The sequence below is a fragment of the Nestor notabilis genome, unplaced genomic scaffold (genome assembly GCF_000696875.1).
Source record: "Nestor notabilis isolate BGI_N333 unplaced genomic scaffold, ASM69687v1 scaffold7847, whole genome shotgun sequence".
Lineage (NCBI taxonomy): Eukaryota > Metazoa > Chordata > Aves > Psittaciformes > Psittacidae > Nestor > Nestor notabilis.
This window is the reverse complement of record NW_009937735.1, coordinates 16,335-41,776: the sequence shown is the minus strand read 5'-3', so window position 1 is coordinate 41,776 and position 25,442 is coordinate 16,335. Positions and strand designations below refer to the sequence as shown.

General features: G+C 36.7%; 1 protein-coding gene across 1 annotated transcript; it reads left to right on the top strand.

The window, feature by feature from the left end:
- The first annotated feature begins 2,562 nt into the window (after positions 1–2,562).
- Positions 2,563–25,442, top strand: SUZ12 (SUZ12 polycomb repressive complex 2 subunit). Its single transcript, XM_010018972.1, has 15 exons — positions 2,563–2,640; positions 2,728–2,792; positions 7,234–7,302; positions 9,253–9,302; positions 11,836–11,921; positions 13,345–13,576; positions 14,340–14,442; positions 15,321–15,426; positions 16,781–16,958; positions 20,039–20,130; positions 20,584–20,727; positions 21,351–21,508; positions 21,963–22,161; positions 22,605–22,684; positions 22,989–25,442. The coding sequence occupies exons 1-15, from the start codon at positions 2,563–2,565 to the stop codon at positions 23,332–23,334; spliced, it is 1,986 nt and encodes a 661-aa protein (XP_010017274.1). The 3' UTR covers positions 23,335–25,442.

The following is a 25,442-nucleotide window of genomic DNA, read 5'->3' as shown; positions in this document are numbered from 1 at the left end:
CGCCCCGGGCCGGGGCCCGCCGGGCGGGTTGTGTCTGCGCCCAGCCGATGAACTTGGTTTCTCAGTAACAGCTCCCATCAGGCTTTCGGGGTGACTGGTTCCCTTTTCTCCTCTAACAGCCCTTGGAGGCACTGGGGAGTTGGGAACGAGGAGGCTCTTCTTCCCCCTTGGCGACTGCCATGGGAGCCCCTTTCAGGCGCAGGATGTGATTAAGACTTCACTGTACTTGGTTTTTCTTTGTCTGGCAATAAATGTCCCTTAGTTGAGATTTCATATTGGAAATTGACCTTTGCGACCCACTCATCACCCTGTGGGAGTGCCAGATAGGAGGAGAATCCCCTTAGATGCACCAGAAAGTTGTTTATGGAAAGCTGCTTCGAAAGTACAGTGTAGCGATAAACTTATGTTGTACTGAAAGATTTCTGTGCAATTGCTAGGATTTGAAGGAAATATTTAATGCCGTATTAATACATGATCTTGTTTTAGGATTGGTGCTGTCACCGCTTATGCTCACTAGCTGTAGACAGTGACAGTGTTGGAGAAAGCGTTGGAGTTTTTGGTGGTGTCTCAAATCCTTAATAACGTGGGCTCCTTTGAACCTTAACCCTGTTAACAAAGGTCTGTGTTCAGTAAATACTGTACTGCAAATAGGTCAAGTGGTAAATGAGTTTGAAGAGGTTTGTTCAGTGCTGGTGTCCAAGATGCGGTGACAAAATTCTCTTGCCCATGCCTCAGTCTGTCAGAGCTGTGCAGGTAGTGATCAGGAGTAAGTTAACGGTGTAAATGTATCGTGATGTGTTAACTCCACAGTGTGAATATTGTGGGAAAAGTGCAATAAGAGTGGATTAAAACATTCCTAACAAATGTAGTCTGGAATCGCATTCTTCCTTAGTGTTTTTGTCCCTTTTCAAGGTCATATGCTAGAAAAAGATAAAGATTCGTTTTAAGCTTTTGCTGAATAATAAGGACTTGAGAAACATGTCAGTCTGCAGGATGAAAAGTGTGTTTCAGAGCTTTCCTATGTGGGAAAGCTGAAGTTGAAGCAGCAATGTGCTGTCTTTAAATTAAATTACATCCTTGTGAGTGTAACAATGTTTTTGTACCTTTCTAAATTCTAATCATGTCACGGTTTTTTGGAGACTAAAACCCCCTGAGATGCTTCTTTAAAAGTTGTGACTACTTTACGTTTTCACTTTCTAGCGAAGTGCACATTGCTTAATTTCTTTCTTTTCCATCTTTCATCTTGATTTGAGAAACACAGATTTTATTACCATAATTTGCATTAAGCAGAATTTTACTGGTTTTCATCAGGCTTCCGAAAGGAAATACTGAGAGAATTCTAAGATTTCCTTCTCTAATAATAATATGTCTCTCTAATAATAGATTCTTCGGGGTCTTAACATTCATAAGTGTAGAAATAAGGCTGAATCATATCTTTTAAAAGTGATAAAGGATATAAAATGTTGTCTTTGTTCACTTTTAATCACAGAATTCCATAAACCGAAAAAGGTTTCCAGCTATTTGAAATAAAAGTTTTGCAGTCATATGAAAATAAAGTTTTCTATTCCTTAAAAAAGTTGTTTGTTTTTCTTTATGTGGGAAATGGAGGCAGTGTTAGCAGCTTTAGCACAGAAACGAAGGTGCTCTCCATTCTCTCTCTGTTTCTCACCAATTAATGTGTTTTATGAAGTCGTTTCCTAGTTTCTTGCTGACATTACCTAATGAAACTGGCTTTTATTTCAGTTTTAAAAGGGTGTATTTCAGTTTGGATTAGAATTCTTGTTAGATACATCCTGATCCAGACAAAAACCTTCTTTGTCCTGATTTAACTGAATTGGTTGAAACTAAACTGAAGCTGCTCTTTTCCGTAGGCAAGTCTTGATCTTTTGAACTTTGGTTATTACACCTATTTCAAATGATGCTGCCCTTTCGTGTCTGTATTGCATACAGCTGTATTATCCTCCCTCTGTTGGCTCTTTGAAACAGTGGTTGCTTTACCAGAATCATCATTTTTCTGATTCTGTGAACATAAAAGGGTTTTGGAAATGAATTTCCTCTTGTAGAATGATCCGTAATGTGTCATAGTCAACTGACAGTCTCTGTACTTGTTTTGGTACCTTGTGCAAGTGACCTTGGTATTTTCCAGAAGGATAAAACAATCAGATACCAAATTGTCTGACTATGTAAATCAAGTGTACTATTTTAGTATTGTATCACATATGTCCCTTAACTTTGTGAAGAAAACGTACCTATTTGACAATAGGTTATAATATGTTGAGATATTTTTTCTGTGCTTTTATAAAGCCTGCATGAAACATACTTTGTGGAAAGCAAGAGCAGTCATAGTTGAGTTGTGACTACTGATTTATGGTAGCTTAAACAAGAAGTTGCTTTGTGTTGTACAGTAGGTGGAGTTACCTTTGACTTGTTAACTTGGAGTTATTTGGACATCGTGGTGCTTCATTTAAACAGTGACTTGTGATAATTATTTTAAAGAGCAAAAGCATGCTAAAGAAGATACTTTTGTATCATTGTAAGGCTGTCTTTCTGGAGGTAGAAGGTATGTTGGATAACATGTATTTCTTTTTCTTAGAACCAACACAGATATACAGATTTCTACGTACCCGGAATCTAATAGCAGTGAGTAATTGGTCTTTATCACTCCTCTACTTTGGACTTGGAAATTTTAATTAAAGCATAACCTTTTTCTTTGTTTTCCCCCTACAGCCAATATTTTTGCACAGGACTCTCACTTACATGTCCCACAGAAACTCCCGAACAAATATAAAAAGGTAACATTGTTTTTGAAAAGTAATCCTAAAATGTCAACCCAGTAGAAGTCCAAAAAATAGTGGAGGATGACCTCCTCTTTTCATGTGGTGTATCAAACATGACCTTTTCTTTTTGAAGAACTTAAAAAAATGTATACATCACTCTACCATTGATTCTGAGACCTAAAACCTTTTCTGCATTGTGAAGGGTGTGTGTGACTTTATGCTTGTGACTTCTGTTGATACTGGGAGTACTCAAATGTGGAGAACTATCTACAGAATCCTCAGTAATTCTCCTGTTTGTTTTCATTGAGAACTTCTTAGTAAACAAACCAACCCATGTAACATCTCAGCTTTTGTAATCAGTGGTGCTTGAGCATAATCACATGAAACATTTTATTTTAAACTGTAACCTAAGTGTTTATTTAGGAAAAAAACCAAACACAGAACTATTGGTTTTGATGTTCAAATGTATAAATACTGCAGAGTGAAAAGCGCAGTGTATGTTATTTATTAGCAGAATTGCAAAGTCCTTTCAGTTACTTACTCTTCACTGAAAATCATTTGTTACAGTTTGGATTTTTTTTTGGTAGCCTGAATGGTTATTTAAAAATAATGTTTTAACACTAAAGATCTTATTGCTTGGGAACAGTTGCTGTGGGACTGAAATACTTAATCATGAATGCTTAAGGAATAGCAATAAAATCTGATTATGCAGATAATTCTAATTTAAACTTTGTATCTAAGGAAGGTAATCTTTGAATGATATGTTGAGCAATAGAATTTGCATGTTTTTTATTTAAATATAGCTTATATTTGTCATTCTTGGATATTGCTTAATGTTCTTGCTGCTAGCCATTAGTGCCAATATCACTTTTTCTTCAAACTGAATCCAGAAAATGCATCTTTGTGTACTTAAGACAGATAATGATCAGATTTATCTTTTTAAACTTGAGCTTGCTGCTTACTTTTCCTTTCAGAAGTTACCAAAGTGAGTGTTTCGCTTATTTTAAAGTAAGTCAGGGCTAAATTTTAATGAATAACGTTCAGGTTGGTTTGGGTTTTGTTTTATTTTTGCTTTAACTAGAATTGTGCAACAGGAAGTTCTTGCTTATAGCCTATATTAACTTGAAGTTGATTGAAATGCGTATGTTCTACCTGAATCTGTTTCTTTGGATATCTGCTCTAGTTGCTGGGAAACAAGGAACAGTACTTTGCATGTACATTGTGTTGTCCACTGTTCCAAATTCCAGTTCAGATTCAGCTGCACAAGTAGTTTCTCTTTGAAAAGTACTTATTTTCACTAGTTCCATTAATGCTTTGTTTTAGAACTGGGATTCTAGGTAGGTAGTGTTCTAATAACAGACATTAATAGCCATTTCACTCACTAGTTCTGACAATATTGAAATAAGTCTGGTAATTAGTTCTAGGAAGATTTAAGTAAAACACTTCAGTATGTTTCCTTTATAAGAACAAACTAAAGCATCAGAAATGAGGTAGCATAATTGAGGGGAGAAAAAAACCCCAGGAAATAATTGTGAAGTGCATTGTTCCCCTCTCCCACATTTCCATACTCTCTCAGTACTGTGGTCCTTCTCTTTCAGCCTAGTTAAACCCACAAAAGTTGTAGTTTAAGGTTAGTTTGGACTATTTAGATGTAGTGGCTAAACAGTCTCAACTGAACTTCCAGAGGAGGTTAGCAGGATAGTTGTTTGCTGATCCGTGCTGGTAAACACTTTCAGATACGTACAAGACCTTAATTGTCATTCTTCATTCAATAGAAATAGTTAAGGTGTGTGATCATGTTACTCTGGTGGAAAAGGGGGCTTTAAAAGAGGAGAAAATATCAAAACTAAAGAAGAAGGATTTTACAGAGGCTTATATTAGGAAAAAAATACATACCTGGCTTCAGTATAGTGAAAGTGCTAGTAGGATTCTTGTTGCAAAGAAGTGTCTTTTGGGATTGCATCCTTGTTAGCCTGCTGGTGTGGGCCATGACTATACATGTGTATTTATTTATTCCCCTAGAACTTGTTAATTTTGCCATTTTTAAAGTGCTGATCATTTTGATTGCTATTTCTGTAACCAGTAACATATGTAAAGTATAAATACTCATCTCCAAACTTTTAGAACTTACCTATCACAAGAGTAATTATAGCTCCACATCTTTTATCTCCAGCTCTACAGTAGTCTGAGAAAAATGACAGACAAATTTTATCACTTGGAGGTAGGAAAGTAAAACTGCATTTTTACCAAGAGATTATCCATTGATGTTGGTCTGTATGTTTAATACTGAGAAAGTGTTTCTGAAGACTAGAATGCTTAGAGTATAGAGAAATGTTGATAGGGAGTAAGTTAATGGGCATGTATCAACTTGGGCTAAAAAAGCATTGAAGTTGCTGCTTATCATTGGAGAGGTGAGATGCTTTGGCCAAGTGATACTTGATGGAGAACTGAAATGGGCTTTCAGCCTATGGGTCTGTCTTCAGGTGTTCCTGTATTGTTAGACAGTAATGATGACACTGGAAATAAGTTCCTAACTGCTAATAAAAGTTTCTTTCTATACAATATTTGGATAAATGAATAGTTATTTATTGGCAGGGTAAAGGTATGCTGGGATGCGACTTTTAATACTTTGCTAATTATTACTGTGCTTGACTGGAATAAGAGTGGGTGGAGAAAGGAATGCACAAGATGCAGATACTCGTAACACAAGTAAATGCTGTCTTGAAAACCCTGAGTGTTAGGGATGGCTTTTACAAACCTTTGCTTTGTCTGATGTACATGGGAACATAAAAATAGAAGTTTAGTTTAAAGGAATTTCTGTAATTTTAAAATTTTCTTACAAACTTCTTTAATGGCAACAATTTGGATTTAATGTGGTTTTTGTTGCTATTTTTATTTTTTCTGAGAGATTACTGTTTTAGGAGGACTCTTGTTTTGACTAACTCGAGTTAGAAATTAGGAAAGGTGGTGGTGGTGAATCAATAATGCTCATAAATATGAAATGCAAGCTGTGTCAGATATAGTAGTATATCTTACGAAGGATTGTTAAACTTTCCCCCATTCCTGAAATATGTTTGTCTCTCAGCTGGTTTCTGGCTCATATTCCAATCATGACATAACTTTGCTGTAGAGCTCTTTTAAGCAATTCTTTAGTCTGAAGAAAGCTACTTGCTGTTGTGCAGAACAGTGGCTGATTTTGATGAGCTTGGACAAAGTGCATGCAGAGACGTTTTTTACCTTAGAATCTGAAACTTTCCACAAATTCTGTTTTTTACCATCTCTTGCTGTAAAGCTGAGCCTTGAAATGTTCATTTTAATAATCCCTTAGTTTAGTGTAGGTGAGTCAGTTCTTGAATCTGTCATCTGTGTGAACCTTAGTCTGAGTCAAGCTTTGAATCAGTGATTGTTTACTACACAAATCATAAAGATTTTTGTCCTTGTTATCTGACTGTAGCCCTGTATTTGTGGTTCTTGTCCAGTGCTACTATTAACCACCATGTGACTGGTAACTAAGTCATTCAGATGCATTTCATGCTGCGTGTGGACAGTGTATGACATCAGTGTTTCTTCAGTCAGGATATTTCTGTAGATGATGCTTCCCACATCCCCAGAGCGTGTCATCGTTGTTCCCTCCACAAGAAATCCAGTATTTGGCAATAGCTTATGTTCTTTCTTCACTTTTCTAAAGCATAAATGTAAAGGAAGGATACCCCACAGCTCTGGCGCTGTCACTCTAGTCTAGTGCAATGTTGTTGGCATCTAGGCCCAACCATTTATTTGCCTTTAAAGAAAAAAAAGACTATTCTGGAAGCCACTGAACAACTTCTGTTCATGAGTGAACTTTATTTAGCAATGAACAATAAATTGTATGTATGGTAGAATAGGCTGAACATATGAGCATGAACAGACTGATGTCAGAATTACAGAGGGAAATGATTTGAAGTGGTTATTATCTATGACATTGTTTCCTGTGAGTGTGCTCTAGAAGTAGCTTCAGAATTCATTGGATTTTGTGTTGTGTCTATTTACTATAACTTCATGGAGAAAGAAGGATTTAGTTTTTTTATAATTAGGCTGTTTGGTCAGATGAGATTTTAAGTGTTTTTCATTATTATGATCAAGTTTAAAATAGTAATGACTGAACAGCTGACACGTAAATTCCTAGTAGGTGTAAGTGTTGCTAAAGCAGGAGGACTTTCTTAGACCAGAGCTGAAATGTGGTTAGACATGGTCATGGTTTTAATTCTTTGTATTCTTTTGATACTGCTTGAGAAGCAGTATTGCAGTTCTGTCCTAAAAGACGGTTGTGCTACTGTGTATAAAATGGGTGCTTTCTGAACAGAAGGCTAAAATTGTATAGATAGACAGTTTTAGAGTGAAAACAGTCAAATTTTCTTGTTATACATGATGGGAATAGTGGCTTTGTGAAACTATTCTTTCTGCTTTTTCTTTGCAGGAAAACATTCAAAGTAGATGACATGTTATCAAAGGTAGAGAAAATGAAGGGAGAACAAGAATCTCACAGGTACTATCCTGCATATGTATTTGTGTGTGTACAAATGAGCACGTGCTAAATCAAAAGTCTTTGATGAAGTGAAAGTGATAAGAGTAATTACTAGGAGCAAGGTACTTACTGTTTGAAATGTTGCTTCTGAAATCTTAAAATGGGCATTTGTGCACTGGTCACTGAAAAACTTACAGAAAAACAGTATCAAGAAAAGCTTTCAATATTTGTCATGCTGTTTCTTGAAATGCATATAGAAGTCTCAAATAGGTATTTGTCATGAGTAGCTTTTCCTAGTGCTGAAATAAAAGGGTATGAAAAGCTTGTTAACTGAGAAGTGATGTAGTATACAACGTTTGTGATATTTGAGTGTGGTAGATGATAACAATAACAGGTTCTTGTAAATTGCATCCTTTCTGTATGAGTTAAAGCCCGAAGCTTGTTGTGACAGCGTATATGATGGAAATTAACCCATCAGTTCTCAGACTTCCAGAATAAGTTAATCTACTGTTCAGTCAGGGGTCTGGTTTAGTCATGCAGGTTGGCTTTGTGTTCTCTTTTGATACAAAACCTGTAGATAATTTGCCAAAACCCTTTTGTTTAATGTACTGAATAGATGGTGAAATGTAAAGCGTTCTGGATATTTTAAACCAAAACCAGACATTTTAAAGACTAACCTAAGTTTCTGCTATGTGTGAAGACCTGTTGAGATGGGGTTTTTTGGTGTTTGCTTGGGTTTTAACCAGCTGTTCTCTTTCCATAGTGTTTGCAAACAGACTGTTTTAGAGGTAGCCAGGCTAGATGCAGTTTAGTCTCAAACAAACATATAAATTTTGTGTTCTAAGAAGCTTTATATATTTATTTTATTATTCTTAATTATCTTCTCTTGCATATATTGTGGGTACTTGCTAGCTAAATATCTTTCTAAGGGTAAGGATCTTGTTGAAACTAAATAGAGTATTGATTTGTGTGTTGTTTTTCTGCTTTTAAAACTATTATAATTGTTCTTTAGTCTAGAACTGGTCTGGAAAAATAATCTGGATGAATAATGCAAGTTGCCGTAGATGCAGTCTTTTGAATCCTGAAGCTCTTGGTGCTTTCACTAATCATGTCCTTGCTCTCAGAAATGTTTGTGTTTAAAAATAGGTGTTGAATCTCAGGTTTTATCTTCCTGAGAAGTCAGTGAAGGTGATCAAAGTTGTATCTGGTGTTATAGTGTAACAGATGATACCTTCATTAGTGCTGTGTACTTCAGAAACACTTAAGTGTTTTTGAAACCCATTGTAATCTAGGTGTATGAATACTTGCTTTAAGTTGTGATGTGTTCTGAATTTAACAATTTGAAACAAAATGGGTCTGCAGTCAGCAGAATACTCTTGAGGATACTCTAGGCTCTGAGCTGCAGTGCTACGAAACAAACCAGATGCAGTTTATATTTTGATTGTGTATGTCATGGATGATACAGACTTGATGTGACTGATAATCTTTATTTCTACAGCAATAGCTTCCCCATTATAAAGATTCTCCTCACCAAACTGAAAATATTTGCTAAAAACAAAAAAAATCAAACATTCTCAAGTGCATGGTTCAGAGTGAGGTTCTAGAAAATTTACACCAACATTCTTCTCTGTTGCTGAAGAATCTCTAGGAAATGTGCCTGTCTGTGAGGGCAAGAGCTCATGTCGACAGTACCCTTCTACTGTGGTATTTAAACCTCTGATTTTAATTACGTGTGAAGTCATACAATACACAGAGACAATCAGTGTCTTTAAGGGAAGACTGGTCTACAACTTTGCGTCAATTGCAGTTGCTGTATCCAAGCAATTTCCAAGTTAGAAAGATGGACCACATCATTATAGTTGTGCCTCTTGACTAGGCCTGTCCTGAACATCAGTGAATGGAGTGGAGTGGCTGCTGTGAGAAGAAAATAGTTATTTGTTCTAACATTTCCTTTCTTGTTTTTCTGTTTAGCTTATCTGCTCATTTGCAACTTACGTTTACTGGGTTCTTCCATAAAAATGGTATGTTTGCTAATTCATTCATTGTACTGTTAATTTGTATAGAACCTTTGATACTAGTGTAGATCTGTGAGAGGAATAGTTGAATATTTTTAATATTGGCTGTTTGGATACAGATTTTAACTTAAGTTTGGACTGTCCCATTAGATATAATACTTTCAGTAGCACTTGAAATATGTTGTAGAGTAATTGGAATGTTAAACAGATGAACTTCAGGGGGTTTTAATCAAAACAGTGATTGAGAAATACTTGAAGTCATCATCCATTCAAACTGAAATAGGCCTTGAGGAATTCCATGGGAGTGTCTTTGGGGTATTTGAAGTAGCTTTAAAAGCAAAATCCAGGCTTCAAGTAGTTAGAAGGTTCAGTAGGTTTTAATTTAAAATAGAAGTGTGAGAATTAGTTTTATCGAGTAGAGACTAGAAATGAGGCAAAGGCCGTGTCAGCGATTATAAAAGCAATGCAAATTGTGTAGTAGTGACTTGGAGTCATTCTCTTGTCTTTTAAGCACATAAGGCTTTACCTCTCAAAATCAGAATATTGGGCTTCACAGAAGAGAATGATGGCTTCTGTTCCTTTAACGGAACCAGAGGTGACATGCTTTGTGCTGTGTAGGTGTGGGTAAACTCACTGTCTTTGTACTTCGCTAGAGAAAAAGATAGATGTTTATCTATTAAAATGAAGTGATGTTGCTAATTTTTCAGTTTAACATATTCTAAATGGCAAATTAGTCTTTGAATGTAAAAGCTTATACAATTCATGTTAGAAGTTTTGTACCTTTTTCTGGATACTGCTACCCTCAAAGTATCTTACGCTTAACCAGATCTGCTCAGTAAGATATTTCAAAGTTAGAGTTGCAAGTGTCTAGATTTCAGAATCACTTTGGTATTAAACTGTAATATTATTCTGAGAAAGTTCTTAATATCTGTAGATAAGCAAGTTTCTGGAACTTTGGAATATTGTTGGTCTCAACGGATAGTATTCTTCTTGTCTCTGCTCTCAGGAACTTCATGTTACATGTTGCTTTCAGTATTAAAGCCAGGAAACCAGAAGAGACTTTTGGGGCAGCTAGTGATAAGAATAGGGAAGTACAGAATAAAGGTGGAGGAAAGGGTGTACTGATGTGTTTTAAAATATCCAGTGGATAGGGTGGTTGTTCCATAAATTTTGCTGATAGACCTTCATTTTCTTTGAGCAACCTGGTCTAGTAGAAGGTGTCCCTGCCTGTGGCAGGGAGTTAGAATAGGTAATGTTTAAGGTCCCTTCCAACCCAAAGCAGTCTGTGATTTTGTGATTCTTACACAGACATGGGCTGTAGCAGATTTTTCAAGGTGTTAATATATTTAATGATTTCTGTGTGGTTTTGAATGTCCAGATTACATGACTCTGCTGTTAACTATAAAAACCTTTCACTTCAAGAGAATACTGCCAATAGTCAGAGCCTGCTGGCCATTTGTAGCATAGAAAAGGATATCATTAAGATAAGTAATATATGCTGCAGTGAATATTAAATACAGAAAAAACTTAAATTAAGCTAATGCAATTAATATGCTTATTTGTCTGGATAAAAATTATGCTGCGAACTCTTGAAATTGAAGTGTGCCTTTGGTTGCTCCTCCCTCCATGTGACATGGACTAAGGTGAAGCTATTGTGCTTTTTAAATTAAGCCCACCCTGGTATTTGTAAGATTCCAAAAGAGCAGAAGTAATTTCTTAGAGACTCATTCAGTTTAGGCTGATTATTGTTTTTTGGAATTTCTTCCAGAAACTGTTCTTTGACCACATTTATAATCAGGTTTTATCTTTGCGTTTTTCCATATGAGGCACGTTTCCAGATAATCATAAATTCACATGATTAAATGTTCTTTTACTATACAGAGTAATCTACTGTGTAAGACAGTTCTTAATTGGTATTGCTGATCCTACTGCTGGTAGAACCTGTAGGAAATTTATACTCCGGAGACTGTGAAGCCAAGTCTTCCATGACCTTTTTTTCAGATTCAAGAGTCCTTTAACAGCTATTCTGCATATACTTAACCTTGCATAATATTTAAGGGGTGGTGGTTGTTATTATTTTTTATTATTATTATTTTGGGGTGTTTCCCTATCTGGTAGCATCTGGATCTTAAGTTTTGAAGCAAACCAAATTCTAGGTTTGCAAACTGTAAAGAATAGAAAATACAGGAACTAATGTGACTCATCTGTAACTGTGTATTCTGACTTTCCTTAAATCTACCCGTACCCTTTTTCTCTGCAATAGAATGGTTTTGGCAATACCAAAGATACCAAGCTTCCTCTTAAACACTGGTGACCAACTATGCTTTTAAATCTGCTAGTAGTGGAATAGTTGGGTAGCATACGTTCTCAAGTGGGAATTTGCACTAAGTTTGGGGAGAATTACAACTTAGAATTTGGCTGGAGGTCTTTGTGCCTGATGTTCCTGTGGTTTCAGAGTAGATTTACACCATTTACGGGTGGATTTACACCACTGAATATATCTTCACTTTTTCAAAACTTGAAATATTTTTCTGTTTAGATAAGCCATCACAAAACTCAGAGAATGAACAAAATTCTGTAACCCTGGAAGTACTGCTTGTGAAAGTTTGCCACAAGAAACGAAAGGTAAAGATGATTTGACAAACCATAAAGCAGAATGTTTACCTGAACATGTAATTAACATTACCATGCAACAAGGTAATGATGAAATGATGTTTCTGTTGAGATTAGGTTAGTATTGAATAGATAAGTTTTCTGTTGACTGGATAAGGGATTCTTAAGAAGCAAATATACATATATTTGATACATATTTATACCTACAATATATGAATATTGCTCTACTTTGTGAGAAGTAACTGGAAGTTTTAGTAAAGGATTCAGCTTTCTTTATTGAATTCAGCTTGCTTGGAAGTCAGAGTCACTCACTGTGAATTTCAGCCACCTCTATTTTTACTTCCATTTTTCTGTATCAAATCATTAAACTATTAATTCTGTTGCTATGTCCAGCGGCTGAAGTAAACCAGACAATCACAAAATCATCAAGTAGTCTGTGCCTTGTATTCTATGCCTTTTTCGCTTTTGAAATAAAAGGAATAAGATGTTTTGAACTCTTCAGTCATCTGTCAATTCTTGCCTTTTTCCTTGCTTTTTCTGTACCTATGTTTTTTACATTGATTATCTCAATTATTGCAGATTTTAGCTTCTATGAATCATAAACAAATTTTTAAGGCATCTTTGAATTTGCTTGCTGTTTTAGCTGTGTTTGTTTCACACCAGTTGGCAAATTATCTTCACAGCTAGGGGAATATGGGAGGCTCAGTAACACATGCTGTAATTTTTAACCAAAAAGGGAAAGATTTGCAGTCAGAACTTTGCGTATTTCCCCTGAGAATGTTAAGCTGTTTTAACACATTTTTAAGAGTTAATACTGTTTCTGGCCAATTTTGTTACTTGCTAGAGTATGGATATATATGGTAAAAGCAGGAGGTGCTGATGGTTATCTGAAATGCTTTACTGCAAGTTACATACTTAGGCCATCTTGCCTTGTTTTTCCAATACTACACAGTGTTCAATGATCTATTTAAGAGATACTGAATATAATAAATCCTAGGTAAGTGGTTCTTTATCTCCCAGATATTACAAAGTGCACTTTGTAATATTGGAAGGAGAAGATAGGAAGCCCTTGAAATATATATATAGCCAAAACATTTAATTTCTTTAGGTAAACAGAATTAAATTAGTATTAATGGCTGTTCTGCAATCTCTCTGAGTGCCTCATGTTAGTGTTAATTTAATCACTTAGAGAAAGATGGCTGCTGCCAGAAGTGGTTATTAAATGCCTGTTTTATTTACACATTCAAATATGTGGTTTTACATTTAAAACCTGGGATTGTTGCTCCAGATTTTTTAATTTACATCTGTTACAAGGCTTATTTTCAAAAAGATGGCAGGATAAGTACAAATCAGAAATGGTGTGAATTTTAATACTTAATATCTTTCCTCTGCATTCTCAAAACCTAAACCTTAGCTTTCTTTTTTTCCCCTACAGGATGTCAGTTGTCCGATAAGACAGGTTCCTACAGGTAAAAAGCAGGTGCCTTTAAACCCAGACCTCAGCCAAATAAAACCGGGCAACTTCCCATCGCTTGCAGTTTCCAGCAACGAGTTTGAACCAAGCAACAGCCATATGGTGAAGTCTTACTCATTGTTATTCAGAGTAACTCGCCCAGGAAGAAGAGAGTTTAATGGACTGATAAATGGCGAAACTAATGAAAACATTGGTAACTTTAGTCTTTAAATATGCTTTTACAAGGTTTCTCTTGCAGGCATGTATTCAGTTGTCTTGATGTGCAGCATAGGTCATACTCTGAGAAGGGCCAGTAATAAGATGAGGAATTGAGTTGGCTTTTATTTGTTTTCAGTCTTTTTCAAGATGGGAGTGAAATACAGTTGGCAGCTAGAAACTGCTTCTAGTTTTGTATAAATTTAAGACCAATTTTTACTAATGTGTGAGGCAACACTTTAGGGAGAGTGAGTAATATAAGAGAGCCCTGTAGTTGCTGTGACTATCATTAAACCTCCAGCAACACTGATGGCTGCTGACTCGGTTGTTAGATGCTGTCATGGTGTCTCATCAAAACTAAATGACTAGCTAATAAAGAAAATAGCTTTTAGAAACTTGATACTGTTTTCTTAATCTTAGCAAGACATGATGTGTTCTAGCTTTGGAGAGTGCATGTAGAATGGAAGACTTTCTCACTTGTTTGTAACTACAAGAGGAAGAAGATCAAATACCAAATTATGCTGACAGAGTAGTAAGAATACACTCTGAATATATATGAACATACCAAAAATGTGATTACTGTTAAGCTAAGTGCTCCTTCTGTTGCCATTGAGCTGTTTATTAAATACTGTGTCCTTTTCTGTTATATGACACATCTGACATTATCAACAGTCAGTTGTATTCTACAATTGCACAGAAGCTGTTTGATCTTTGGAGTTTGTGTTTCTGTAATAATGTCATACCATATTTGTTATGTACAGATGTCAATGAGGAGCTTCCAGCTAGAAGAAAAAGAAACTCTTCAAATCGTGAAGATGGGGAAAAGACATTTGTAGCACAAATGACTGTATTTGATAAAAATAGGTAATATTATCTAAAATAAATACTGGTTTTGTTAATAGTTAGGAATTTGTTTAGTCTTAAATCTGTACTTTCAGTGTTGGCTGTCCTTGGCTGCATTTTTAGCTGGTATCTACAATAAGAGCTTAGGATTGTTGTCATAAATAAAAAGTCTGTGGGTTTCATAATACGCATTTTACACTTAGACCCATTCAGTGACAGTTGTAAATAATTCCTTTATGAACTTGAGTATTGACCTGTTAATATGCATCAGTTTGTCCTCAGTTTTTTGACAGATGCAATTCCTGTGGTTCTGTTAAAGATCAATCACAGCGTAATTAAAAATAAAACAAATAAAAAGTCTCTGAAATATGCTACTGCTTACATTCTATCTGGTGGCATCATTTTCTCCATGGCCAAAGTCCTGCTGGTGCAGTCACAGATCTTATTCTGCTAGCATGTAAAGAAGGCATTTGTTCTCCATTACTACGGGGGAAATCAAACAAGTAGTTAATATCATTTCGCATTGCTAGAACAGAGCAGTTATTACTAAAGCAGGAATAAATATGAGATGATTTGGATGGGGTGTTGTTCTGTTTGGGGTTTTTTGCTTTCATAGGAAGATTCCCATCGCAGTATTAATTGTGTATTAGTAGTAGCTTTCCTACATCTCTTGGAATTGCTTGGATGGAGGCTTTTGCGTCAAGTGTTTGACATTAGGCAGCTTTTTCATTATGGATGCTGTTCACCTATAGGTTTGCACTGAATTGCCAAATAGATTGGCCTGAAAGTCTGCCTTTTGGGTTCATGGGAACTTGTTACTGTGAAAGATATTCTACATTTTAATAAGCAAACAATAAAATTGAGCTGCTTTACTCATAAGACATGCTTTGTCTTGGCAGACGCTTGCAACTTCTGGATGGGGAATATGAAGTGGCCATGCAGGAAATGGAAGAGTGTCCCATTAGCAAGAAAAGAGCAACATGGGAAACAATACTTGATGGGAAGGTATGGATTGTTTTAGTGACAAAAAGACCTGTCTCACTTAAAATGGTCTGAATTCAGGTGGAACGCAATTCAAAGTGCAGTCACTGATTGTTCCTCTGAAAATGGATCAAATTGAACAGGAAATAGTACTTCAGGGTACATGGAAGCTCTCAGTTTAGGAAAGCTTTGGCTATGCTAGATCATTAATACAAGCTATGTTAACTACAGTAGGTGTGACAGCTGACTTTCAGTGACTTGGGAATTTGTCTTACAAAATCAGGCAAATTCAGTGTTTGTTATTGTAATAAATTCAAGCTGGACCAATCAAAAGGAACAAACTGCAGAAGCAGAATATTTTGGGGAAAGAAAGAGGAACCCAGAGCTTTCATAGGTGTGATCTTGTACACACCTTAAGAGAATGCTGATTAAATTTAGTGATGAAGGGAAGGGAGGGGGTGTGTCAGTGTAGGTGAAGGTGACGTTCAGAGAGAAATTGTTGGCTGAGGTGAATCAGCACTGTGATACAGTGAATGCAGGTGACTTAATGCACTTGCACAGTCACATGCTTCTGTGTCCTGGGGGAGCAGTGGTTGTAGTGACTGAGGAGAAGAGTGTGAAAATTCTGTGTGGTTGTAAAGTAGTTGTGTATCAACATGATTATATAATTATGAAAAAAGCACAAATTATGCAAAGTGTATAGTAAAAATATAGTTACAAGCTCTAGTATCTAGTTCAGCCTTTACCTGGAATACTGCTTCTGATTCTGTTAAACTGTGTTCAAGAAATTAAAACAGAAAAAAGTAGGAACAGCTTTTAGGGAGATCATAGGAAGAGATCCTCCACATGTAATACTAAAAATATGTATCTAAATTGCTTTTAAGATGGAATTCTGTAATCTCATGGATAAATTTAGGGTATGATACTTGATAATAGGAGTTTGGACTTCACCAAGGTCTCTTCTATTTCTTCAATACTATTAACCTGATAACTGAGTGGAATATAAGAACATATCCACAGGAGAATATTAAATAGCATTTTTACAGCAGACAGTGGTAGTGGTACAGTTTCTAAAGTCTGTGTATATTAATATACAATATTGGACCCCAGAATTAGGAGTAGGTGTGAGTAGAAAGAGAAGTGTTTGTGCAGCAAGCTGGTGGGTAATGATGCAGGAAACTGCATAGTCATCATCTTCAGCTTTTTTTTTTCCTTGTTTCTTTTAGTATATCTAAGTGTGTATGCTTATGTTGAAAACACAAGGACTTCAGGTGATTAAAAAATTACATGTCCCCATTCTGTGTATATTTTCTTGTGCTTGTTTTTGTACACGGGAGGACACCAATTCGGCTGTTTTACTTTTGATTTCCCCCCTCAGAGATTGCCTCCATTTGAAACATTTTCTCAGGGACCTACACTTCAGTTTACTCTTCGTTGGACAGGAGACACAAATGATAAGTCTACAGCTCCTATAGCCAAGCCTCTTGCAACACGGAATTCTGAAAGCCTCCCTCAAGAAAACAAGCCCAATTCCGTTAAACCTACTCAGACTATAGGTAAGTAAACTGAATAGTGATTTGCTTAGCACTTCAGTGAGTCAGGAAGCCTGAAGCACAGATGCAGCTACTTCAGGTAATCTTAAACATGAAGTAGCAAAAATGAATGGGCTTTGTTGTATTCCATATTTTGTACATTTTTGAGGTATGTTTAAAGGCTGAAAAGTGGCATCTTTCAGGTCATTACAATATTGAGGTGATTATAGACAATGCTCCTAAGTCCCAGTGTGAAATATATCGGGTGGAATCTGAGAATAGGACTTGGAGGATTGTCTGCTTTGCTCTACTCATTTTAATTACTGTTCTATAAGTATATATATTTATATTAGTGAGTTGCTTTTTTTTATGCTTTGTAATAAAAATGGGTTGCTTAACCTTGCTTAAGTAGCATACAGCTACTCTGTTTTTACTTCTTCGGTTGGTTGGTATTTAATATAGTAGTGGCACTTCTGTGGAGGCTGCAGTGTCATTGAAAATGAAATGTAATTACCATTGCAATCTGATCCCCTGCTTTGGAGATGACATCATGTCAAAACCAGTAATGCAGTCTGCTAATATTCACTGCAAATCTAAAACTATTGTTCTTGTTACTTTGCTGCATCCCATTATAAATTTACTATAATCCCATTATAAATTTTAAAAGTTCAAGAGCTATTGGAATGTATAGAAACTGCTCATTCTGCTGTGGCTGTTACTGAAAAGTTTGTCTTGTGAAGCAGCTGAATATAAGATTCTATTAATATAATTGCTTGGCAGAAGATTGTAGTCTTCTACACATAAAGATACACGTTTAGATATCAAAAACAACCCCATGATTTTTTTCTCCTTAAAAAGTTGTTTAGGTCTTCCTGTAAAATACTGGGGTAGTTGTTGGAGTGGGGGGGTAACTGATTGTTGCTGCAGTCCAGGTAACTGAAAACTGTAGAAGTGATGTAGCTGTACAACAGGTAACATGCTATTTGATTATAATTATATCAAGAAATTAAGCTTACTATAGTTCAAGACAACTTTGTGATTAATTTAGTTAAGTTGCTTAATTGCAATTGTTTTTCTTCCGTGCTGTCCCACAACTTAAATCAGAAAAGCAGTTACTAAATACTTTTGATACTAGATAGAAAAGGCACCTTTCACCATTGTGTTCCTTTTTTTTTTTTTTTTTTTTTTTTTTTTATAGCAGTTTCCTGTCTCAGTCATGTTTAATCTGAAACTCCCCTTTGATTCCTAAGTGGCAGTGGGGGCTGGCCTAGATACTATCTTTCTTTTGTCTTGCTCCCAGTTGTTTGTAACTTCAGCTTAGAATGTTGTGTTGGCAGGTAAGGCCCTGGGACAGCTGGAAAACTTAAACTGTACAGAGGACAACAGGCTGCTCCTGCTGTTCAAACACCTATGAACATACCTAGACCCAACTGGCACTCATTCACTTCAGAGTAATCGCTATTCCCAGGCTTGTCAATACATTGGGACTGTGATTAAGGAAACTTCTAGGTCCCTATTACAGAAGTAATTATCTTGAGTGCGGTGGTCCTATCTTCAGGCTTAGTCTCTGGGGTGTTTTACCTGAGCTCAGGATTGCAGGTACTTACGATGAATGGCTGACAACACACAAACATGGAAGTATTTCCAATAGAAGAAAGGCAGCAGAAGCAGGGAAGCACTTGGAACTTTCACTGTAAAAGTTACTCTGTTTTCTCTTTACTTCCTCATTCCAGGCCTCCTTGTATTTTAGAGTGTCTTGGAGACCGAAATTGTAATTTGTTTGGCATGTTTTATGCTCAGACTTGCAAAATAAATGGTGGTATGTTGACTAACTCTGCGAAGTGTTGATTATCTACATAACAGATAGAGAGGCAGTAGGGATGTGGCACAGCTGTATTGCTGATGGACTTATGGAACCCATCTTTTTCTTGAATTGGGGAAGTATTTTAGTCAGTTGGTAAGGTTATAGCAGGAGCCACCTTCCAGCACACAGGAATATATTGTGCAGTGTTGTGGGGTATTTGATGGTTGTGCTGTTTTCAGTCTGAATACCAAGAAAAGAGGTGAGTGAAAGTAGTAGGAAACTTCTGTGAGAGGTTCTGATAGCAAACGAGAAAGATCCAGTGCATCTTTCCCAAGGGCGTATGAATTTGGTGTTGTCATTTTACCTTGGCATTATTCCCAAGACAGAGCAGTGGAATAAAGACATCAAAGACTTTCTAAATGTGGCAGCTTAAGCTTTGCTGTAATTACAAAGTGCTCAAAGTAACTGAGCCATGGAATTCTAATTGCTCTGATGTGGTGCAGGCTGAAGTGTGAGGCCGCCTCTCTTTTTCATACAGAAAGAGGACAAAATTTCCCTTGTTCTCCAAAGCTTTACATATGAAATAAGTGCATCTTCTAAAAAGTCTCCTTGTGTCAGTAGAGATGATAGTTGTTTTGCCAGCTTTTCACCACTCAGAAGCAAGGAGGTGTCATTACTTGGTTTCTCCTGAGGGTAGATTTCTAAACCTCCTTTGATATGTGGGATTTCTTGTTAATTGTATAGGATCAAATAATCTTACTGAGATTAAAATACATGGAAGAGTCTCAGAGGCAACTGAGCACTCCTGTTTCACAGGAAGTGTTTGAGGGGTAAGAGTTAAGGGTTAAAGTTTCAGTTACATATTTTGTGTGATACTTACACTTCATACTGTTGTCTGTTGTGTCACTTGGGAAACTTCTGAATTTGAATTTGAGCTGTTTTTGCAATGCAGCCATCTGAAAGCATTGGGGTGTTTTATTTCCCAGCCACTGCCTTTAGCTATACCTAAAGAATTCTCTATTTGCTTATGGAGTAAGAAAAAATGCTGTTTATTACCTGTTTAAGTTATCTGAAAGGTTCTCCAAAACTGTCCTGCATCTGGTGTTCAAAAGTGATGCGTTTGCCTGTAGATTGGTGGAGGAAGCTGAGTGTTAAAACTTAGCTTATGTCAAAGTACACTGGAGTAGCGCATTTCCTTCAGCAACAGTGTGCCCTGCTCAGCACTTCTATACTTGGGTAAAAAGACTTCTTTATTTTTCCTCTTCACCAAAGAAACGTGTGTCTCTGTGTGTGTTTTCAGCTGTGAAAGAATCGCTGCCAACAGACCTTCAAACAAGAAAAGAGAGAGATGTTTTAAATGAACCTCGACAAAAGTTGAGAATATTTTACCAGGTATTGAAAATAAGTGTTAGGGGGAAACTAGAATCTAAATGTTTCATGGGATTAAAATGCTCATTTCTCTTCTGAGCTGGGTGGAAATTCCCATTTGCCTTTACAGTGGATGCCTTAAGGGGTCTCAGATTCACATATTGAGAACCATTCCGCATATTTCTTCTTACAGGAAGTGTTTCTGAAAACTAATCTTCCTGGGGGCACGTCTGCTGTTCCAAAATACAAAGGACATCTCTTGTTAGACATCTGGAGGGGGACAGGTGGTCTCCCTATGGGGGAGAAATTCTTGAGATACCAGAGTTTGAGTACACTGAGCTGGTGTAGTGTTCCCAAGAAGTTACTGTTACTGTAGAGGTCTCCTGAAATGATGGCCAGCTTTGTTTTGGGGGTTGAGAAGTGAATGAATGAAATGCATTTGATGCTAATAACTGCCTATTGCTTTGTTTGCACCAGTTCCTCTATAACAACAACACAAGACAGCAGACTGAAGCTCGGGATGACTTACACTGCCCATGGTGCACACTGAACTGTCGGAAGCTCTATAGTTTACTGAAGCATCTCAAGCTTTGTCACAGCAGATTTATCTTTAATTATGTTGTAAGTAACCTTGTACTTCAGCAATGTGAAACATGGTACAGTCTGTCACAGACTTATATATACAGTGATTCTCTTGCAAGCCCATTTACTTGTAGGACTGGTTAAATGCAGCTTCCTGTGAATGTTTGCATGCTACATGGGGAGAGATATTTTGGGTTTGATTATTTTTTTTTTTTTTATATATATATGTATATGTTATTTTTAAATAATGCTGATCACTGGAGGATGAATTCTGACTATAGCTGTGCATTAATGTACTTTTTATATGATGCAGAATGTCATCTATGTATGGTCGGAAGTCTCTTGAAGCTTTAGGAAATTTAGTTCTAATTTCTAGGGTGCTTGTTAGCAATCTTCTGCTGATATTTTCCTTAATTTTATAATTAGTTCTTTTCTAAGTGGTTTTATATAGAACAGTAAAACGGTCTAGAGCAAGGAAGCTTTAGTAGAATTTGTTTCTAGAGGTTGAAGTTATTTGGATATTGTAAAAGGAAACTAGAGCTGCATGAGGTTGTTGATAGGGTGACATTTAAGGTATTCAGAATTGAAAAGGCTACTTGTATAAACTGCCTGATGTACTCTCATTCCTGTTCACTAAGTACCTTTGCAATTATCTGTTCCAGTATCATCCAAAAGGTGCTAGGATAGATGTTTCCATCAATGAGTGCTACGATGGCTCCTATGCAGGAAATCCCCAGGATATCCATCGCCAGCCCGGGTTTGCCTTCAGTCGCAATGGACCAGTCAAAAGAACTCCTATCACACACATACTGGTTTGCAGGTAGGGAGGTGGAAAGCAAGGTCTGTCTGGTTTAGTGTAATACAGCTTGTGGACTGGAGTTGTGAAACCCAGGGATTTGTGAACCTGTAGGTGCACATGCACCATGTTAAATTTCACTATTAAGTACAGTGGTTTACAACTAAATAAAATGTCATTGAAGGATGATAACTTTGCTTGTGATTTTTCTACATCTTTTCAGTTGAGGTACCTATGCAGAATGGTACAACTCATTTTAACTGCCTTGTCCTAAAACTTCTCTTCCCAAAAGGTGGAGTGTGGATTGGAGCAGGGTGTTGGGTTTTTAATGGGGTTTATTTCACTACTGGCGATTCCTCTCCTGTTTTTTGATAAGCTGAAGCTTAGGAAAATAATTGTTATTAACCAATTACAGTTCTTAGTATTTTCATACTTTAGATGATGGTTGAAAGCAGTCACTTGTTCTACCTTCTGCCAGGCCAAAGCGTACGAAAGCGAGTATGTCAGAGTTCCTTGAGTCTGAAGATGGAGAAGTAGAGCAGCAGCGAACGTACAGCAGCGGGCACAACCGGCTGTATTTCCACAGTGACACGTGTTTACCTCTGCGCCCACAAGAGATGGAAGTAGACAGTGAGGATGAAAAGGACCCTGAATGGCTGCGGGAGAAAACCATTACTGTAATTATTCCATTTATACCTAATTACTTTAAATGGATTGTGGGTTTTTAAAAGCTGGTCTGCAGTTGTTGTAGGGAACAAGCAGGGATATATTGTGACAATGATGCTGGGCTTTAAGAGTAAGGAGAAGATTTTGTGATGCTGAGCCACTAATGATAGCAGTCCATGGAATGGAAGTTGGTATTTTCAAGTATGTCTTTAGTTGCAAAGCCAGCTCAGTCACGTGTCCTAACAAGTTCTCATTGTTGCTGGTTTTCTCCTTCAGAGAGGAGATGCTGGTACCACAGGAGCACACAGTGGGGTGTGTATAGATTATGGGAGTAAGTAAGCATACGTTCTGTGAGGTATACGTGGCAGAAGCTGAATTTTAGGTGTGCTTTCGCTACTTGCCAGCAGACGGGCAGTTCTCATGGGTGTGTTTGTGTCTTTTGTCCCTTCTCCAGCAAATTGAAGAATTTTCTGATGTTAACGAAGGCGAGAAAGAAGTGATGAAACTATGGAATCTTCATGTTATGAAGCACGGGTATGTTACTGTGCTTAGTGTGAGGCAAATAAATTACATAGAATTGGTTGAGCATTTTGCATTGCAATTCACCAAGTACTTCAAGGTCAGTTAGCTCAGTTGGTTAGGAGAGGGCCATCAAAGGATAATTTAGTAACAAGATTTTAGTGTTTAAGTTGTGCCTAATTAGCCCTATGGCTTTGGAAAACTAAAACGTGGCAGATGTTGAGACTGTGAAATAGAGGGTCTGTGCAGTTACGCTGATAAACCATGTTCTAGGGCATCTTTTTGTGTCTGAATGTGTTCTGCCTTTCTGGTCTGGCAGGTTTATTGCTGACAATCAAATGAATCATGCCTGTATGCTGTTTGTTGAAAACTACGGACAGAAAATAATTAAGAAGAACTTGTGTCGAAACTTTATGCTCCATCTGGTCAGCATGCATGACTTTAACCTCATCAGCATCATGTCCATAGACAAAGCTGTTGCCAGGCTCCGAGAGATGCAGCAGAAGTTGGAGAAAGGAGAATCGGCCTCCCCAACGGATGAGGAATCTTCTGAGGAACAAAGTGGGACGACAAATGGCTATAGTGAAAATAATCTGAGAGAGAGGATTTCGGAAATGGATAGCATCTCAGGTGTCACAAAACAGAGCAAGAAACAGAAGCTCTGAAGTCAGAAGTCGATTGCCATTCAATGGACAAGCATTGAAGTGACATTCTAGGGTGTATGAGCTTGATAAAGAATTACACACAGAAATACAGAGATTCCAAACAGGCACTGCTGGATGGAAATAAATGATTTCAACAAGGATATTGTTTTAACAGGGTTTCTATTCAGTTAATTATGCAAGTACTACATGTATATCGGTTTTGGTGATGTAATGACAATATTCTAAGAGTTTGAGCATGAAGAGCAATATGAAAATCTTTTTGTAATTTTAGTAATTAGTGTCTTAAGAACTTTATGGAATTTACATAATTTAAGTATACGTAAAACCGTTTTTATATTAAGATTTTTGCATCTGTATCTGGCTGTTTTTCCTACCATGAAGTTGTGGAACAGCGGGGAAGGGGGATTGGGATACAGGTTCTGCTTTTCTTCTTTAAAATTCTCCACTTAGCTTTCTGTGAAAATAAGGTCTCACTATTTAAAGTTTAACCTTGATCCTTGTATTTGAAATCATTTATCAATTGGTCATAAATTACAAAGTAATTTTTCTTTACACTAAAAACTATCAAAGTTGGTGAACTTTAGCACTTCCTTTGTCTTGTGCCTGTTTGGAGAGATCTTGGCTTTTCATGTTACAGACACAGTGAAGTCCCACCTTGGCTTTTTGAGGTTACCAGCAGTTTGGTTTTCGTGGATAATTCCGATGTATTGATCGCCCAGTGTACCATTTTAAACTTGAACATTAGCTCCTTTATATTTTTATTACACATTTACACAGCTACACAAATGATGTGATGTGTAAAACCCTTTTGACTGGGGTTCCACATCACAGTGTGCCATGCTAAAGCCCAGAGTCCATAGTCAGTACGTAGGCATTACGTCGATTAACTTCCTCCGAAGTTCATGCCTGCTGTTTGCCTGAGCACAGACTGCAAGTCCAGGCCATAGGTTTAGCTTTGGCTTTCGAGATGCCACTCTTGAGGGAAAAATGCACTGTAAAATTGGACCAGAAAATGTGTTGCACTTCTTATGTAAGTATTCTGTGATGTATTGTATTCAATACAGATACTAAGATGCTGACTAAACTATATTTGAGCAGTTTTGCACTGCTGTTAACACATTTTATGCATACGTTTACAGATTTTTTCCAATGGAAAGTGGTTTCACTACTGGTACAGTATCAGCACCGAAGGGTTTATTCCAGCAAGCACTGTGGTTGAGTGACATCACCTCAATTTTTTATTATCCTTTAAAATATTGCATTTTTCATATTCTTTATTTATAAAGGAACAATGCTGCTGTAAATACAGGTATTTTTAATTTTTTATTTCATTCCATCACCATGAGATGCAGTTCCCTGGTTGTTGAAGGGGTAAATAAGCTTTCTAATGGTGTCTTCATAAATTTATAAAATGTAAATACTGATTTTGATGGTCCTTAAGATGTGTTTAACTGTGAGACTATTTAACTAATGGTGTGGATGTGATTTGTCATCCAGTATTAAGTTCTTAGTCACTGATTTTGTGTACAAAATAGGAAAGAGGGAAACTGCAGCTTTCATTACAACCTTCTTGAATTTGCCAGCTCTCTGAGTTTTAGCAAACTCTAATTATGCCTCTGGATAGTCCATCGAGCATTTCTCTCTGGCTTTAATTTGCTAAAGCTGTGCACATATGTAAAAAAAAAATAGATTATTTTAGGGGAGATGTAGTTCTAGAATTATTGCTTATGTCATTTCTTAAGCAGTTATGCTCTTAATGCTTAAAAGAAGGCTAGCATTGTTTGCACAAAAAGTTGGTGATCCCCCCAAAAATAGTAATGAAATTACTTCTGTTCAGTAAACTTTGTATGTCATGTCAATTTATAATAAAAGCTGAAAAAGTCCCTTTGTTTTCTATTTATAAAGATGCCTTTTCTATATGTACCTTTGATAAGATTTTGAAGATGCCCTGTAAGCTGGTTTAAAAAGAATTGGAATGGTACAGGAGATGTAAAAACAAAACCCCAAAACAAGAAACAAAACCAGTTCAGTTGTTTAAATGAACCGTTGTTTTTACATTAAATGTTTTATTTGAAAGAGGCTTTTGTACATAAAGTTCAGTAATATAA